General features: G+C 43.2%; 1 protein-coding gene across 2 annotated transcripts; it reads left to right on the forward strand.

Moving 5' to 3' along the window:
• The first annotated feature begins 777 nt into the window (after positions 1-777).
• Positions 778-3,999, forward strand: FOXB1 (forkhead box B1). 2 transcript variants are annotated; one of them, XM_036903004.2, is made up of 2 exons: positions 778-1,113; positions 1,382-3,999. In XM_036903004.2, the coding sequence occupies exon 2, from the start codon at positions 1,438-1,440 to the stop codon at positions 2,413-2,415; it is 978 nt and encodes a 325-aa protein (XP_036758899.1). In that variant the 5' UTR covers positions 778-1,113; positions 1,382-1,437; the 3' UTR covers positions 2,416-3,999. The 2 variants fall into 2 exon arrangements, with proteins under 2 accessions (XP_036758899.1, XP_057344031.1); XM_057488048.1 differs by lacking the exon at positions 778-1,113 and having other exon boundaries at positions 1,241-3,999.
• Positions 4,000-17,887: the final 13,888 nt, after the last annotated feature.

A 17,887-nucleotide genomic window follows, 5' to 3' on the forward strand; every position in this document is an offset into this window, starting at 1 on the left:
ACCCAACAGCTCGGGAGCCTTTATACTGCGTCTAATCAAATTCCTCGAGGACTTTTAAAGTGAAGACCTTCCCTACTCGCCCAGATACACTATTTTATATTTTTTTAAATCGAGCCAATATACTTAACATTCAAAGTGGGCTCTCACTCAGGGCTCTCCAGTTATATTTGTTAAGTATTTTTAAAATCACATCACTTTAAGCTACACACCCACTGTGCAGAGCTAAGGCAGCAGCCTAAAAGGTCGAATCAAACTTTGACCTGAATCTCGGAGGACACGGGGGGAGGGTGCATTTTCATTAAAATAACCCATGCAACCAGCCCCGGGTAATGCCCAGAGCAGTAAAGGGTCTGCTTCACGGCAAAGCCGGGCCTGAAGTTAGCTAACAATACAAACCCGATACAATGCAGAGGAAACAGAATATCCCAGCCAAACAATTTCCATGTCAAATATCATCTGCGCGGCAGCTCGGTGTGTGAACGTGAGTGGTCGCCTGAATCCCTGCTCCGCGGCCGCCGCCTCCTCATACCTTCACACCGCACACCCTGGCCGGCGCGTCCCGCTCCCCGCCGGTAGCCGTGGCTCTTCCCCCTCGCCCAGTCTTGAGCTGGAAGTGATTCCTATTGGCCAAGGTGTCCATGTAAATAGGTGTGAAAGAAACCAGAGCTGGCCAGGCTCTCCCCTCTCACTCAGTCCCCTCCCTCTGCAGTCCCCGCTCCCCCCTCTCCTCCTCCCAAGGCGATTGTCATATGATAGCTAAGAAGTGGCACATTAATGAAGCGCCGCTACAGGGGTCTTTTCTGCTCCTGTCACCGCTTAAAACTATCAGATGGTTCGAGGGAGGACATGGAGGCAGCCACCTAGCTTAACGGAACCACGGAGCCCACAGCTGCGCCCTCCGGAGACCCGAGGCCGCCGCTGCCGCAGTCCGCACCGGGACTCCGCAGCCGAGCTCCCCAGCCAGCGGACCGCGCGGCGCTGGGCGCTGCGGGGCTGGGCTGCGGAACTCAGAAAAGTGCAGAGCCCAGCCGAGCTGGGACACTGAGCCGGGAGGGACGCGGCGAGCAGCAGCGCCATCCTGGATGCAGACGCTCAACTTGGAGCAACTTTAAGGTGAGCCGCTCTCTGTTGCATTCCTGCCCCGGTCCCCATTCCAGGTCCGACTTCCCCATTACTCTCGCGCAGCTCGCAGTCTCCCCCACCCGCAGCCCCTGGCTGCGCTCCACTCTGCACGCAAAGTTGATGGCCAAAGAGCGAGGAAATCCGCGGGTCCAGCGCCGCAGCCCCTACCCGCCACCCCCAAACTCAGTACTTGGCCCGCTGACCTCGCGGTGTGTGTCTGTGCATCCATGCCCCCTCCATTATGTTTCCCCCTTCCCAGATCCCAGCAGCCGCCGGCCCGCGCGGACCCAGAACAAGAAGAGGGCAAACAGGAAGATGCCTCGGCCCGGCCGCAACACGTACAGCGACCAGAAGCCGCCCTACTCGTACATCTCGCTGACCGCCATGGCCATCCAGAGCTCGCCTGAGAAGATGCTGCCGTTGAGCGAAATATACAAGTTCATCATGGACCGCTTTCCCTACTACCGGGAGAACACGCAGCGCTGGCAGAACAGCCTGCGCCACAATCTCTCCTTCAACGACTGCTTCATCAAGATCCCGAGGAGGCCAGACCAGCCGGGCAAGGGCAGCTTCTGGGCGCTGCACCCCAGCTGCGGAGACATGTTTGAGAACGGCAGCTTCCTGCGGCGTCGCAAACGCTTCAAGGTGCTCAAGTCAGACCACCTGGCGCCCAGCAAGCCAGCCGACGCTGCGCAGTATCTGCAGCAGCAGGCCAAGCTGCGCCTCAGCGCGCTCGCGGCCTCCGGCACGCACCTGCCGCAGATGCCCGCTGCCGCCTACAACCTGGGTGGCGTGGCGCAGCCCTCGGGCTTCAAGCACCCGTTCGCCATCGAGAATATCATCGCGCGCGAGTACAAGATGCCTGGGGGGCTGGCCTTCTCCGCCATGCAGCCCGTGCCTGCCGCCTACCCGCTCCCCAACCAGTTGACTACCATGGGCAGCTCGCTGGGCACTGGCTGGCCCCATGTGTACGGTTCCGCAGGCATGATCGATTCGGCCACCCCCATCTCAATGGCTAGTGGCGATTACAGCGCCTACGGCGTGCCGCTGAAGCCACTGTGCCATGCAGCCGGCCAGACGCTGCCCGCCATCCCGGTGCCGATCAAGCCCACGCCGGCCGCAGTGCCCGCGCTCCCCGCGTTGCCTGCACCCATCCCCACCTTGCTCTCGAACTCGCCGCCCTCGCTCAGCCCCACGTCCTCGCAAACAGCCACCAGCCAAAGCAGCCCCGCCACTCCCAGCGAAACGCTCACCAGCCCGGCCTCCGCCCTTCACTCGGTGGCGGTGCACTGACCCGCCTCTGGCTCCCTCCCTGGCTCCCAGTCCTGCCTTCCCTAACCTGGGACCGCCACCCTAACTTGTCCATTTCACCTTCGGCCAACCCTCTCTCCCCTGTGAGAACTTTGTTTGGACCCAGGAGATAAAACGCAAATTTAGAGATGGGCCTGGGGGCGCGTGGGAGTTGTCCTCGCCCCTACAAGAAGAGAAGACAGAGGGCACCTGAGCCAAACCGTCCCGTCCCCGAGGTCCCCGAAACCCCCTTCCATTTAAGAGGCAGGGAAAATCCTGTTTCCCGCTTTCACGGAGAGGAGAGCGTCTTTCCTCGGCGGAGATCGGTGGGGCAGTTAGTTCCAAGAACAGAAAAACCGCCCCAGAGGTGTCCTCGCACAGCTCTGGACGGAGGGCTGCCCCAGCACATCCCAGTGCCGCATCTCTGCTTACGTCTCGGAAATCTTCCGCGAGAAGGGACCACTAATCTTCCTACCCCATTCTCCTCCCGACCGGTAGGGGCTGGGCGGACCACAGCTTCGCTGAGCAGCGGGCCTGCCTCCCCGGCTTCTGCGGAGTTTTGTTTTGTTTCGTTTTGTTTTGGGTTTTGTTTCCTGCCAGAGTCTCCAGGCACTGAAATTAGAAGAGAGGCTGCCAAATTGGGAAGGGGCCGCTTGTGCTCAACACAGGCAAAACAAAACTAAAAGTAACCTTGTATTGTTTACAAAGCGCCCTGTAAAATGTAAACGGTGAACTTGAATCTGTATTGCTTGGCGGGCGAGCGGGCAAAGCCCACTTTACAAGTACCTGTTGTAATGTGAATGTTTACTCCATTTCTGGCCAGGTTTAGGGGAGGGGAGGGAGGGAGGGGAAAGTTAATTGGGATGTTAACTTTCCGATTACTTAGAGACATTTTTAGCTATTTATTTTATTGTTGGAAGGGGGGAAAAAAAGGAAAATGAAATAAGCCCAAACTAAGAAAGCATCAAGGGCAACCCTAGAAGAACTTAGATAAGCTGACTGGTAACATGAAGGAGATGTCACGGGATAGGTGTCCCACGGGCAAGTCTTTCTGTTTGCTACAAGAACTTTTCCAAGAAGCTAAAGGGCTGCAAAGAGATGTAAATGCTTGTGAATAGGAATGATTATACACTGTGTAAAATGCACTTTTGTTTACTATATTCCTTTAGAGTCTTAGGTAATTTGCTGGAAAACGAACAGTTGTTCTGGTGTGACCTGCTTAAGTTAAAAAAAAGTTGTAGTGTCATCAGAGCTGTAAAATTTTTACCTTTCATTTTTCTCCCACCCTGTACAGATTTAGCATGGCATTTTAAATATTGATGTCCTTGTTCCCAGCATGCCTGTTTCAAGACAAAGAATTTTAAAAAGGTGTCTACATTAAATTATGAACCTAGTCCAAATAATATTTTCTCATTAAAATATGTAAATTCAAATTTTAGTTTCGCGTGTTTTTGAAGAGTTGCTGCAAATAACAGATGTAGTGCTTCTTTAAGCATGCATTCTACAACACATTGAGTAGTTTGTGGTTCATATCTTATTTGTAAAACAGGTTCAAACCTTGTATTCACTTTCAGATTGCAGAAGAAATTATTTGTCTCTTGAAGCAGAGGAAAAGAGGAAACAAACTATTTCTAGTATAGATCAGGTATACAGGTGTAGTGCTGAAAGAAAAACTGAAAAAGTACAGTACTTTATATGCAATTTTGTCAATCTCAAAATATATCTTAGAAAACATACAGTGCTTAGAGTAATGTAAGACTTAGTAGAAATCAGGTAGAGATATATGGAGATACAAAAAGGAAAAACAGACTTGTTTACTCAGTGCTTATAATCTGATGTATGTTATTTGGAGGGAGTATTCAGTTCCTTGTTCCTTTAAATTACTGCAGTTGACATCTTTTTCAGAAGTTACCTAAAAGCTTGCCTTGCATGTCAAGAGACCTGTTTACTTTCAAGAGACCTGTTTACTTTCACAGATCTCTTTTTACTCTTCCATGTGGGAAAATAATGCTTGATGCATTTATTTTAAAGAAGTGGATTAAGTTCACTTCAAATACTTGACTCTAGGTATTTCCTTTTCTTCAGATTTTTGCAGAGAATTAAAATCTGCCAAGAATTTATGGCTCAAGGCCAATTGAAACTTTACTGAAGGGGTCACAGTATTTCCAGAGCGAGGTATATATTCAACTAATGAAGCTATAAGAAGACAAAGAAAAATATAAATGGTGATTAACACTTTGCTGTTTAAAATGATTAAACAAGAGCCCCTTGTGCAACACAGAGAAACCCACATAGAAATCATGATCACTCTACTCCACAGGAGAAGGCTTAGCACCTGTGACCCTTACATATTTAGAGGGTTATACAAAAAAAAAATTAGGATGGTCGCAAAGGGTAATTAATCCTGTTGTGACCATTTTTTAAAAGCAAGGATCCCACACACAGCCAAAAAAAAAAAAAAGGTGGAAAATAAATGAATCATTGGACTGATTAAAATGCATGAAGCTACTAAAGCTCGTCAGACAGGGGACAACTAAACTCATTCATCAAGACCAATTCACAATTATATCAACAAGATCAGCTAAAGAAAGCTTGGAAAACTTATCCACCCCAGGCTAGGAAAGTCCTGAAACTTTGTTTTTAACAAGAAATCATCTACGTTTTTAAAAATTTAATTCAGTTTAATCATTTCCTGCAAAATAAAATTAAAGCCATCTCTGGAATACTCTAATCTCATCAAATTACTAACACTGAATTTAAACTGAGATGCAAGAAGCATAAAGGGCTATCATGGGCCTAAAACATTTTATAAATTATCATCTTAGGTAGGTAAAATATTCTTCCTATAGAAGCAGTAGAATTCAGAGATAAGGGACATGTACATACATACATTTAATAAATGGAGGTAAAGGAGATGCAGATCCTATTCCTGATTTTTTAGCAAAGGAGTGATTTCAACTCAGTATTTGAAAATGTTCTTTTCAGCTGGTAAGTTCGTCATGGTGTTTTGCAAAGAATGAAATAACTTGGTCATTGTGAGCCCTCCTTTCACAACTGCAGGCATCTTTTCTCAGACCAAGTTGAATGAGTAAAGTAAAAAAATCCATTGGTGATATTTTGACCTTGATCAGAAATCCAAAAGCAGCCCAGGCACACATGCCTCCACCCCAGTCCATCGTGAGCTTTGAGACTTACACCCTGTTTAGCTGAAGTGCCCCACAAATAAGGAAGTTTATAACTACCATACCTTCAATAGCTTTCTTTGTCATGTTAAATCTTTTCACCTGGCTGAAGTCCAAAGTCAATACACACAGCTTTAAAATAAGACTGGAAGAGACAACGTCATGCAGTGAGGTGTATGGTCAGAGTCTTATCCTGGGAATCCAGTTAAGTTATATTATTTTCTATTTTGTAAATTTGGGCAGTATTGGTTTTTTTTAACTTAGGTTTTTGATTTGCAAACTTGGCTATTCTGTTCCTTTTGGTTAACAAGATTCTGCACTTAACTGAGTTTTTAAATGGTTTTCTCTGTGATTTGGGAAATGCTTACACAATGGATAAGTTTTGTGTGCTTTCTCAGAGAAGCTGCAGAAGTTTTTCACTGCTCCGGTTGCCTGGGTTTGGAGGTCATGAGAAGCCTGAAGACGAGCAGGAGTGGTGTGGTGCTAACAAACGATCCTCAGAATGGCTTAAATATTATAGCAGTGAATTTAATTCCTTTGAAATAGATGAGAACACTGAGTGTCCTAAAAGCATAAATCTGACCAGGTGCTCAAGTGGGGTGAAGATGGGAGGTGGGAGGGAGGACGAACCCAGAGCTGCTGCTGCAAACAGAAGGTTTTACCTTAGTTGATGCAAGGTTTGGGAGGTGGTGAGGGATGGCTTATACTTTTACAACTGGAAACTCCCTTTGGAAAAGGTATCCATTTAGGAATCGGGAAGGATCAGGATCTGTTCTTTAACTCAATGTAAACGTCAATTAATTTTTTTTTTCCTCTTAAAGCCACATAGGGACAGAGACACCCAAACAAAAACAAAACAAAAACAACGCAACCCACCGGCTGTGAAGCCTCAAAGGGGATGCATTTGTTTCGTTTAAACTAACAACAAATTATCTAATTAATATGTTTCAATTACAGCATGAAAGGCACAGCCCCTGGACCGCCTGCGGTGGGGGCACAATAGCCCCAGGGCCCACTCTAGGAATTTACAATAACTTCACATCTGTTTCTTTATTTTCCACTTTTTGAGTCTAAAACTCCTCTCAAGATCACTTCAAACCACAGCCTGAGTTATGAAATATGTCCCGGTGTTAAAGGGGGATGAAACTTTGCCCACGGATGCTTCATTTGCAAGCAAAAAAAGTGAAAGCCCATTGAAGAGCATTAAACAAATATATTAGAATTCTGTCACTTTATGCAATTGAGTAGATCAAATGAAGGGTCCCGGCCACTTCATTCACTCTCATTCACTCGAATAGAAAATGCAAAGAATAGCAACCCGAGACTGGGCCACCGATGTAGATTTAGCTCCTTTTTACTGGGAGACAAAAAGGCTGAATTTTCACAAACACATTGCTGACTCGGGGACTAGGAAACCGGCACTGGAACCCCTTTGGAATTTAAATTCATTTTATCTTCCTCTCTCTTTGCGGGGATCTGTTTGCACTACAGTGCAAGATGCAGCAGGCACCCTCTGGCTTCTGAAAAAATGGGGGAGGGGACAAGAGTGAGTGGGGGTGGCGATGTGGGCCTTAGGATTCCCAAGGAATTCTTGGTGGTCAACACTCAGGCCTGAGATAGTTAACTTTGATTTAAATACATTTTTATCTATATCAATATAAACATCCCTACATTACACACATCTCCAAGTCTCTTACCTCCTTGCTTGACATGGATTACTTAAACAGCTCGTTTTCAAAAAACAGAAGCACATTTGGGTCATCCTGTTTTCTTCCTGCGACTAAAATCTGGCCATTGGCATCACAACAGGCAGGAAAGCTGAGCTTTTAAGCTCACCTGCTCAAAACTGTCTCTCTCTCTCTCTCATCCTGTCTCTACCTCTGTCTCTGTCTCTTTCTCCCCCTCACACACACACACACACACACACACACACACACACACACACACACTTTCTGATACTACCCTATCTGAGCACAGTGATGGTACACTTACATAAAAACTAAGAGAGGAGATGCTACTCTGGTTAGAATTTCCAAGTCAGAATCTTCTTACATTTTCACTTGCCATTCTCAGGGTGGGGAATACAAGCGACATGTGTCAGTGGGAATTGAGATAATCTTGTGGCAATAATTCTGTCCTGTCTTTGATGGCTGGCATTTTTGTTTTAGTGAACTTCATAGAATCTTACTTGTCAATGTATTAGAAAGCTTGTAGTTGACTGTTAGAGCTGCTTCTAGAGACAGAGCAGGGAAAATAAAGCAGCAGACTTCTCAGCCTTTGAGCTGTGATTGCTGAGAAATGAACTGGTTGTTCTCAAACTTGAAATCTAGATGAGATCTGACCTGAAGGAGAAAGTATTTGGAGGGTTCTCTATTGTATCTGAGAATTTTGCCTGCTTCTTTTCCCAGGTACATCATCAGTACCTTGAACCCTACATTTTAGCTTCAAGATTTGTAAGGTTATCTTTGACACTACTCTTCATTTAATTTGTGGGATTGACATCTGGGAGGTGGCTCAGTGCTACAGATACTGAAGGAAAAAAAGATATGGAAGAAATGGTTGCTTTATAACCAGAAGCTAATCAAGCTCAGTAGAACTGATAATAAACTAATTAGAAATTACCCATGAAAAATTATAGTTGTTTAAATAAAACCTTTCTTGGAAGATTTTCCTTCCAGACATTTTTAAGGATATATGGACAAAGGGTTCTTCTCTGGAGGCAGCCTCCTTTTGCCTGTGTCTGCAAATAAGGGATGTCAAATCAGTTGCAGGCTTTTGAAGGAACAAACTTGGAGCATTAATTTTAGAGCAGATTAAGCTCACAGATAAAAAGCATTCTTTAAGTATCTGTTGTTTAGAGACATTGTGATTCTGATTCATGCTTTACAGCCTGTATATTGTTATTTACTTGGTTAATTTCTTTCTCAGAGTGTTTCCTGTTGACTGGGTTTACTATGGTATACAGTACAGAAAGATCACTGGTTTGCAGAAATGTTTCCAAATTCTGCTTTTGCTATAGATTTCTCTCCCCTCCTTCCTGAAATATAATGCATTGGTCTGATGCCAGCACATAGCAGTATATAGAGAAACTGTTCAATAAAGGATCTTGATTTTGTGCCACTTAGAGGAAGCTTAGTATTTATTAAGTAGTATCTAGAGTGTTTTGCATTAATTAGAGCAGCTCCTTGGAGAGACATTACAGCCAAGACATTTCACAGAATAGGAAAACTCCAAGTATCTGAACTCCCCTGCTAGACCTGCTACAGTGAAACAGGGCTGCAAATGTCTGGCTCACTTGGAAATACCAACAACACATATGTTATTTATTATACATATGTGTGATAGACTGAAGATCTATACATAACAATAAAACAATCATTGGGAAGTTCTCCATCACCCTGGGTACCATGATATTTACATCAACTATGAGGAACAACAAAAAACAAAACTGAAATAACGGTCTGCCTCAAGAGTCCTGGACTGGTTTCTTACTGGAACAACACTGACAAATGAATACCCAACCAACCCTCCCCTGTTCATGGATTAGTCAGGTTGAATCAGATATTTCTCTGACTGCCCGGAAGATGCTAACAGTTCTCATTTTTGCAGGAATTCTGAAAACAGTCCTGTTCATTTAGCTTAGGTAAAAACCCTATGCCTTTGTTCCAGGTGTCAGTAGGTGAGAGTATTGATTGTAGGTTTCAGCTGTGATGCTGTTTGTACAATTAAAATATGTGAAATGCATTTAAATTTACTTGTGGATGCTATTGGCTTTAATGAGAACTCCCACCCACAAAACAAGAAAACGAAAATGATTAACTTTGATTAAATTATATTTATAGAAATATAAGCAGCAATTTGATTAATTATATTGCTAATTATGCTTTGCTGTGTAGCCAAACATTATCCAATTCTTAAAATGACTGATGTGAAATAAATCATATAAAATAATTAGCCAGAATTTCACTGCAGTGAGAAATGGTGGAGTTTATGGAGAGATTTATATTGATTCCTAAATATGTAACTGATTTTTGTTTTCTTCTATTTCGCATAGGAATTTAGTCTTTTTAAAATACTGCAGCTGTAATTACAGAAATGTTTTTTCTATATTTTTCCTATGCATATTTAAAAATAATTCATTTCTCCTTCTGATATTTTTAATAATTATAATTAGTATACATACATTTGTGTATCTGGCTTTTCTCCAGCATTATATCATAAGCATTTCCCACATTTTCCCATGTTTTCATAACGTGGGCATACATAGTTTCCATAACCATTGACTTTAATGGTTGTATAGTAAACCAACTGAGTGAAGACAAAAAAAGCCTGGTTGAGTTATTCTGAATGTGTTTAGGTTTTGTTTGTTTTTGCTAATAAAAAGATTGTTGCAGTGAACATCTTTTATACCTAACTAAGCACCGTTTCCAGTGATGTAAAATACTTCAGCGCTGACACAAGGAATTCCCAAACAGCTCCCTGCAAATTCAGTAACATAATTTAATACAGAATTTCAGCTTTGGTCCCTACATTCCCATTGTTATCCGCCTTCTACCCAGGGGACCTAGGGCAATACTGCCTCAACTTAGAATCATAAAGACACTGAATGTTAGGAGTTGGAAAGGTCCTGAGAGATTCCAAGTAAACCAATTCCCCTATTTTATTCATTTGGTAACTGATATATTATTTTATCTACATCCAAACAATTTAACAACACTAAATTCAGGTTCTGAAAGTAAAACAAAAGTTCAGTCTTGCCATCAAATGCCAAACAAACGCAACCAAAAATCAGGAATAAATGTACTGAAACTGCTCAGATGAAAACTTTCCATCTGAGTGTAGGCACACATTATTTTAAGGCAGTTCACACAGCATGGCAAGCTGCAACCTCTTTAAGTGGGAGTCCTGGATAGTTTGGGAAATCGTCACTGCTAAGTCCAAGATCTGAAGTCCCCTCAATCTGCATCATTTCTTAACTCCCTGATACCCTTTCTTAAACTGCAAACAAATAGTCTGCCAGGAGTCTGGAGAGCCCAGGCCTACTGCAGGTGTTGACTACCTCATTTCCTCAGCTGCTCTGAGCTGGCTAATTCTCAAGGTGGGAGACGGGGTGGGGGTGGGATGTCTGAGGTGGGGATGGCAAAGAAGGGCAAAAAGACAAGGGCTCCAGATGTTGTCTTGTAGGAGCATTTTGTTTGGATCTTTCCTTTATGACATAGTCATGTCTGATTTCTCCATTCCAAGTTCTTGAGATCTTACTTGATTTTAATAAATTTGCTTTTAATCAATTTGCTTTCAACTGTGTGAGGCACGCCACAGGTGCCAGTCAGGGGTTTATTGGGTGGAGAATATCTGGGCAGCCTGGAGCAGACCCAGAGAGAAGAACAAGCAGGAAAAGTACCATAACTAGTGGCTAAGGTTGAAGTCATTCTCCTGAATTGGAATCAATGTTTTTTGATGAAGAAAAAAAAATCATGGAACCAAAGGAATTTGTTCACATTACTATTCCATTGTCCCCAACCCACCCCAGCCACCATAAGAAGAGCTGGTCACTCCTACCCTCCGCTGGGGTCATTTTAACACAAAGAGGAGAGAGAGAAAAAGGAAGAGGAAGGCCGAGAGAAAGGGAAGAGGTTGGATGAAACTGATGCTCCTGGTAACATGGTCTTTTAAAAGATCCCCCAGGACATTGCCATCCATGTCCTTTTAATTCAGTTCAACCGAATTCAACTGAGTCTGAGTCAATCTAATTCCACCACTATTACTAAGCATCACCTGCACAAACAAGATCTTGCAACAGAATATTTCGGGCAGAAGACCTGAATTTGAGTCTTAGCTTTATCACCTTTTACCTAAATAGTTGTGAGCAATTCTCCTTAGCTCTCAGTTATCCGTCTCTCATAGGAGACTTAAGAGTCCCCGCAAAGGCTTGTCTCAGTGATCAAGTGGAGCAAAGTAAATGAAATTGCTTTGAAGTGTCATGCAAACTTAAGTTACTATTACTGTCTAAACCAGAGAAACAGTGAAGTAAAAAGAGCTATCAGAAATTGTCCTGCCGAGAGGAATTTAGTCTTAAATTCTTCTCAGAGGGAAGGTCTATTTTTCAGGCTATTTTTTAACCCCCAAATTTTCACTGTCTACCTCCTGTCCCCACCCCTGTGAAGTAACCTGGCAGTGAAAAGGGGGTGGTAGTAGGGCAAAGGGATTGTTGTTCCCTTTTTTGCCCCGTGGATGAAGCGAAGGTTCCTGTGGCCAGGATTCTCACCTGGCCCTGGTTGGCTCACTCACTACACACGTGTGGGGAATGCATGGTTACTGACTCTATATAAAGAGCCCTACCCAATACTCTGGGTGACACGGTGGCATGGCTGCAAGGCTGCAGGAGAGCAGAGGCTGGAGTGGTGGCAGTGCTGAGGACAGAGACTGGGATGGCTGTGCAGGCAGAGGAGCCCAGAGGCAGAAGCCTGCTTGCTGCACGCAGACTTGCTCTGAGTGAATGGGATTTTAGTGACTGACCTGCCACTGTGGAAATGAAGTTGGGTATAACCCTTTCACCCCAAGAACGTTCTACTGTCATTTCTTTGGTCACACTGAATCCATAGTGAACTTGCCTGGGGCAGAAACCCATTGGCAAGACATGCATATTCTCCCAAAGTGGGCATTTCTATGATTTTAAGATGGTGTTGACAAACTGTTATTAAGATTGCTTAAAAGACATAAAAGGACAGTATGACAGGCAGGCACACAGAGATAGTTAACATTAAAATTGGGGCACTTTTATTCTTTTCCCTACCAACCAATGGCACGACCTATGTCTGTCACCTAAAAATTATAATGAATGCCTATGTAGCATGTACCATGTGCCAGGTATTGTTCTAAGCACTTTACAAATACTAACTCATTTAATCCTAATAACAATCTTATGAGACAGGTGCTTTTTATTACGCCCATTTTATAGATGAAAATCTTGAGGCACAAGGCATTTAATTTGTCCAAGATTACCAAGCTCGTAAATGGCATCAATGCCCAACAGACTCTCAGTAGAAGCTAATTTAAAACAAAAATGTGCTTGTTACCGAAGGCAGCAGGTCACATAATTTCCCAGGCTCAACAAACCCATGAAGATGGGGAGAGGCAGAGGCAGGGGTGTCCTCCATGGGCTTTACTCTGACTCTCTCAGACACAAGATGTTTTTTGCAGCTGCTGCTAATCTAATTATCTTTTGTTCTTTCTGTTACCCTTCCCAGCTTTGCTATGACTTATGATTCAGTAAATTGTATCTTATTCATAAACTATCTCCTATTTAATATAAGTGGTTGTGGGTTGTGGGGGAGGAGGGACACCTTCAATGAAACCAAAATTACCCTGACAGGCTTATTCACAGCAATTTTTTGATCTTTAATCTCAGTCACATTGCAAAACAAACACAATCACAACAGAACCCTCCACCCCAAATGGACCTCAAGGTCTATCCAACCAGCCTGGATTCATGCACAACCAACTCAAATTTATTGGGAATGAAGGCAGTCAGTGTGAAAGCTGAGCAGGGATGAGCTCCTGTAGGTAGAAGAAAATTACTAACCTGTGTGTCTCTTCCTTCACAGTCTGTGTCAGCTTGTGAAATGAATCAGAAGGCAGAAAAAGGACCCCTTTTGTACTTGTGATTCTGTAAAGAGGTGAGGTGGGAGACAGAAGGGAGAGAGGAAACAGGGAGGCGAGGGTTGATGTAATTTCTTATCTCAGTAAATATAATTTTGTTTGTTTTTGACGGACCCAAATGTTGAAGGGGTCAGTATTGGGGTTTTCTCTTAATGCTCAAATTTCTGCAGTGGTACTTTCTAAATGTGTGCTTGGGTACCCATCTCTTTCAGTTCCACCAGGCGGCCGGCATTTGTATATTTTTATAAATATGTATTTTAAGAAGGTCCCGTGTCTTTGTGTTTACAGTCCAGCTCTGGTGTCCCTTCTGACCATTGGCCTCGGTTGTAAGCGTCTCCCGAGGAAACAGTGTGTTGTTGTGCTTGGTTAGCGCGCTCCCAGTTCGCCTGGGTTTGGAGCCTCTCAGCCTTGGTCTAACAGAGCTGTGCTGCCCAAGCTTCTTGATCATCTCACCCTGGAGGTTCAGCTTACCAAATAGGAATTTATATTGTATTTCTGGCTCCTCTGCCCCCCACATGAGCCCCCACTACAAGAGCTACTTAAATGACCACACTTAGTCCTGGAGTCATTTCAGCCCACCTCATCTTTAAAGGTGGATCCGACTGAAGAGCTCAGGTTCCCTTTGGCACCTTTCGCCCTTACTCTGTCTTATTTCCATCTGAGTCTCAAAATATCCATCCATGAAAGTCCGTGAATGTCCATGAATGCCAGCATCAGCTGGGCAGCACCTCCGGCTCCGGTCTGGGTCTGAGCTCCATGGGGACCTTTCTCCACACTTCTAGGTTCTGACATGTTCAGCCTCTTCTGGTCTATTCTGTGGTTCCCTGCTTCCTGTAGCTACTACCTCGATGTTTTCTCAGTGTTCCTTTTTTGTGCTCTAAGCCTACCAACACCCACATAACTGATTCTCTGTATTAAATTTCCTCCGTTTGAAATATCTAATGTGATTTCTGTTTTCTAGACTGAATCCTGAGTAATGGTATATTTACAATCCTAGGTTACTTAATCCATCAGCTCCGTGAAAATCTAAATTCCTTCACTCAACCCATGCTTCCTGGACGCTGGGCAAGGGCATTCCACTGCACTAGGAGCCGGGCAACAGGGAAATAGTTACAAATATATATCTAATAAGCCCTCATTCCCAGAAAGAAGAGGATAGTGAGCCTAGATGAGGGAACAGTTCCCATAAAACTCCTGAGAAGGAGGAGGAGAAAAAGGAGGAGCAGACAGCCTTGGGAGGATTTTGGGTTTAGGACTCGGTGAAGGCATGTAGCTCGAACTCAAGTTGACTAGCATGAGGTCATCAGGTGGCGTATCTGGCAGACAGTAAAGAGATCACTTGGTAGAACAAGAGGTCTCACAGTGGCGGGCAGAGGAAGGTCAGACATGGTGGGGACAGAAGATGAAAGCGTTGACCCTGGGGGAGAGCCTGCTAAGCCGGCACAGCTCCAGCAAGGCTGCAGCCCGGCCTGGTCGATGTCCGCTCAGGACCTGGGGTCACTCCTGTGTTTCCTCAAAAATCTTACACCTTTTTAACTTTAAAGGTAAGAGTGTGAATTCTGGGAATTTTGGATCATATGTTGGTATCAAAATTTAGTGAAAGTGACAAAAAAAAATGTCATGACTGAATTTACAGCACCTATATACAAAGGCAGGTGAGGTTCTTCGTGAATGTACAGATTACTGGTTTAGGTAATGCCATTTTCATCTCCTCTTTATAGATCTCATGGTTTTACAGCATTGACCTAAATTGGGGCTTGGCAAATAATAATCCATGAGTTCAAAGCAGCCTGCCACCCATTTCTGTACCACCCATGAGCTAAAAATGTTTTTTTTAACATTTTATTTATTCATTTTGGTTTTTACACTTTAAATACTTGAAAAAAATCAAAAGATTAATGACACAAGGCAATTATACAAAATTCAAACTTTGGTGCTCATTAAGTTTTATCAAAATGCAGCCATAGTCATTCATTTACATATTGTCTGTGGCTGCTGTTGTCTTGTTATAGCAGAGGTAAGTTGTAACAGAGACCACATGGCTCACAAAGCCTATAATATTTATTTATTTATTTTTATTTTGGTATCATTAATCTACAATTATATGAGGGACATTATGTTTACTAAACTCCCCCATCACCAAGTTCCCCCCACATACCCCATTGCAGTCACTGTCCACCAATGTACTAAGATGCTATAGAATCACTACTTGTCTTCTCTGTGTTGTACAGCCCTCCTTGTGCGCCCCCCAACATTATACATGCTAATTGTAATGCCCCCTTTCTTCCCCCCCCAACCGTATCCCTCCCTTCCCACCCATCCTCCCCAGTCCCTTTCTCTTTGGTAACTGTTTGTTCATTCTTGGGTTCTGTGCTTCTGCTGCTGTTTTGCTCCTACAGTTTTTTCTTTGTTCTTATACTCCACAGATGAGTGAAATCCTTTCATACTTGTCTTTCTCTGCCTGGCTTATTTCACTGAGCATAATACTCTCTAGTTCCATCCATGTTGTTGCAAATGGTAGGATTTGTTTTCTTCTTATGGCTGAATAATATTCCATTGTGTATATGTACCACATCTTCTTTATCCATTCATCTACTGATGGACACTTAGGTTGCTTCCATTTCTTGGCTATTGTAAATAGTGCTGCAATAAACATAGGGGTACATATGTATTTTTCAAACTGGGCTGCTGCATTCCTAGGGTAAATTCCTAGAAGTGGAATTCCTGGGTCAAATGGTATTTCTATTTTGAGTTTTTTTGAGGAATCTCTGTACTGCTTTCCCCAATGGTTGAATTAATTTACCTTCCCACGAGCAGTGTAGGAGGGTTCCCCTTTCTCCACATCCTTGCCAGCATTTGTTGTTGTTTGTCTTTTGGATGGTGGCGATCCTTACTGGTGTGAGGTGATATCTCATTGTGGTTTTAATTCGCATTTCTCTGATGATTAGTGATGTGGAGCATCTTTTCATGTGTCTGTTGGCCATCTGAATTTCTTCTTTGGAGAACTGTCTGTTCAGTTCCTCTGACCATTTTTCACTTGGGTTATTTGCTTTTTGTTTGTTGAGGTGCATGAGCTCTTTACATATTTTGGATGTCAATCCTTTATCAGATCTGTCATTTATGAATATATTCTCCCATACTGTAGGATGCCTTTTTGTTCTATTGGTGGTGTCCTTTGCCTCACAAAAGCTTTTCAGTTTGATGTAGTCCCACTTGTTCATTTTTGCTTTTGTTTCCTTTGCCCGGGGAGATATGTTCATGAAGAAGTTGTTCATGTTTATGTCCAAGATATTTTTGCCTATGTTTTTTTCTAAGAGTTTTATGGTTTCATGGCTTACATTCAGGTCTTTGATCCATTTCGAATTTACTTTTGTGTATGGGGTTAGACAATGATCCAGTTTCATTCTCTTACATGTAGCTGTCCAGTTTTGCCAACACCAGCACCTAAAATATTTATTATCTGGCTCTTTAATGAAAAAGTTTGCCAACCCCAGAGGTAAAAACTTGCTATGCCAATTGGTCTGTGAGGTATTTTCTAGTATACCTACTTTCATTGGGTGGCAAATGAGCTACCCAAATCTGGCAAAAGGACAAGATGAAATCTAGATTCTCATCAGGTAATAATCCATTTATGAATTTGGGGGCTACTAGTGAACTTATTGAAAGAACTTGGATCAAATATAAAAAGTCTGTCACAACTCTTAGTACATGCTTATAGTTCTCTAGTTAACTCACTGGATCATCTATTTTTATAGGCTGTGTAGTTTACAAAGTACTATCTAACACACCATTGGTTTCATCCAATGTGTACTATACTTCATAGGTAGCTTACAGTAAGGCCTGACTTCTTTTGGATAAAACATTTGCTAGGGATTAGCTGGTTAAAATATCTTATAATAAAATACATTTAGGGACCACATTACTTGTTTTGTCACATAAGGACATTCCAAGTGGAATGGAGATTAGCTTCTTCCTTTTCTAGCATCTATTCTCCCCCTTCCAAAACCTTCAGTTTCAGTTTGGGAATGCTGAGGCAATAAGAAAGCTGCTTCCTTCTAACAAATAATCTATACTAAACCAAACAGGGTATTCCCAGGCACAGCGATTGGTCACAGATGGGCACGTAACTTGAGTTGGTCCAATCAGAGTGATTTTCAGCATTTTGACAGGAATGCTTCTACTAAACTGTTGCTATTTTCCTGCTGGGATTGAATGAGAAGTGGCTACGAGTTTCTAACTGCCATCTTGGAACCCTGAGGAAACCACCTTAAAATGCAGATAGGACTGCAGAAGAAAGAATGAGGAGACAAAGAGAAACAATCTTATTTTTGGACAATACTGAGTCAGTCTACAGAGCAATGTTGGTCCTGCCCTGGACTTTTAGTGTCATGAACGAGTAAGCAACCTTGACTACTGAAGTCAGTTTGAATCAGGTTTTCATTTACTTATGACTAAAATGCACCAAGCAAAGAAGGTTCTTTCATTTCTTCATTTACTAATTCATTCAAAAACCATTATGTGGTTTTTTATCTGACATCAAACACTTGTCTTTTCCAAACATCCACAACTGCAACACCAACTGGGTGTCCTACAGTTCCATTTAATTCTGGCACTAGCTACCCCAGATTAGCACA

The sequence above is a fragment of the Manis pentadactyla genome, chromosome 11 (genome assembly GCF_030020395.1).
Source record: "Manis pentadactyla isolate mManPen7 chromosome 11, mManPen7.hap1, whole genome shotgun sequence".
NCBI lineage: Eukaryota > Metazoa > Chordata > Mammalia > Pholidota > Manidae > Manis > Manis pentadactyla.

What these genes read in the sequence shown, in the direction of transcription:
- FOXB1 (XM_057488048.1), top strand. Translation starts at nt 1,243, where the DNA reads ATGGCCAAAGAGCGAGGAAATCCGCGGGTCCAGCGCCGCAGCCCCTAC.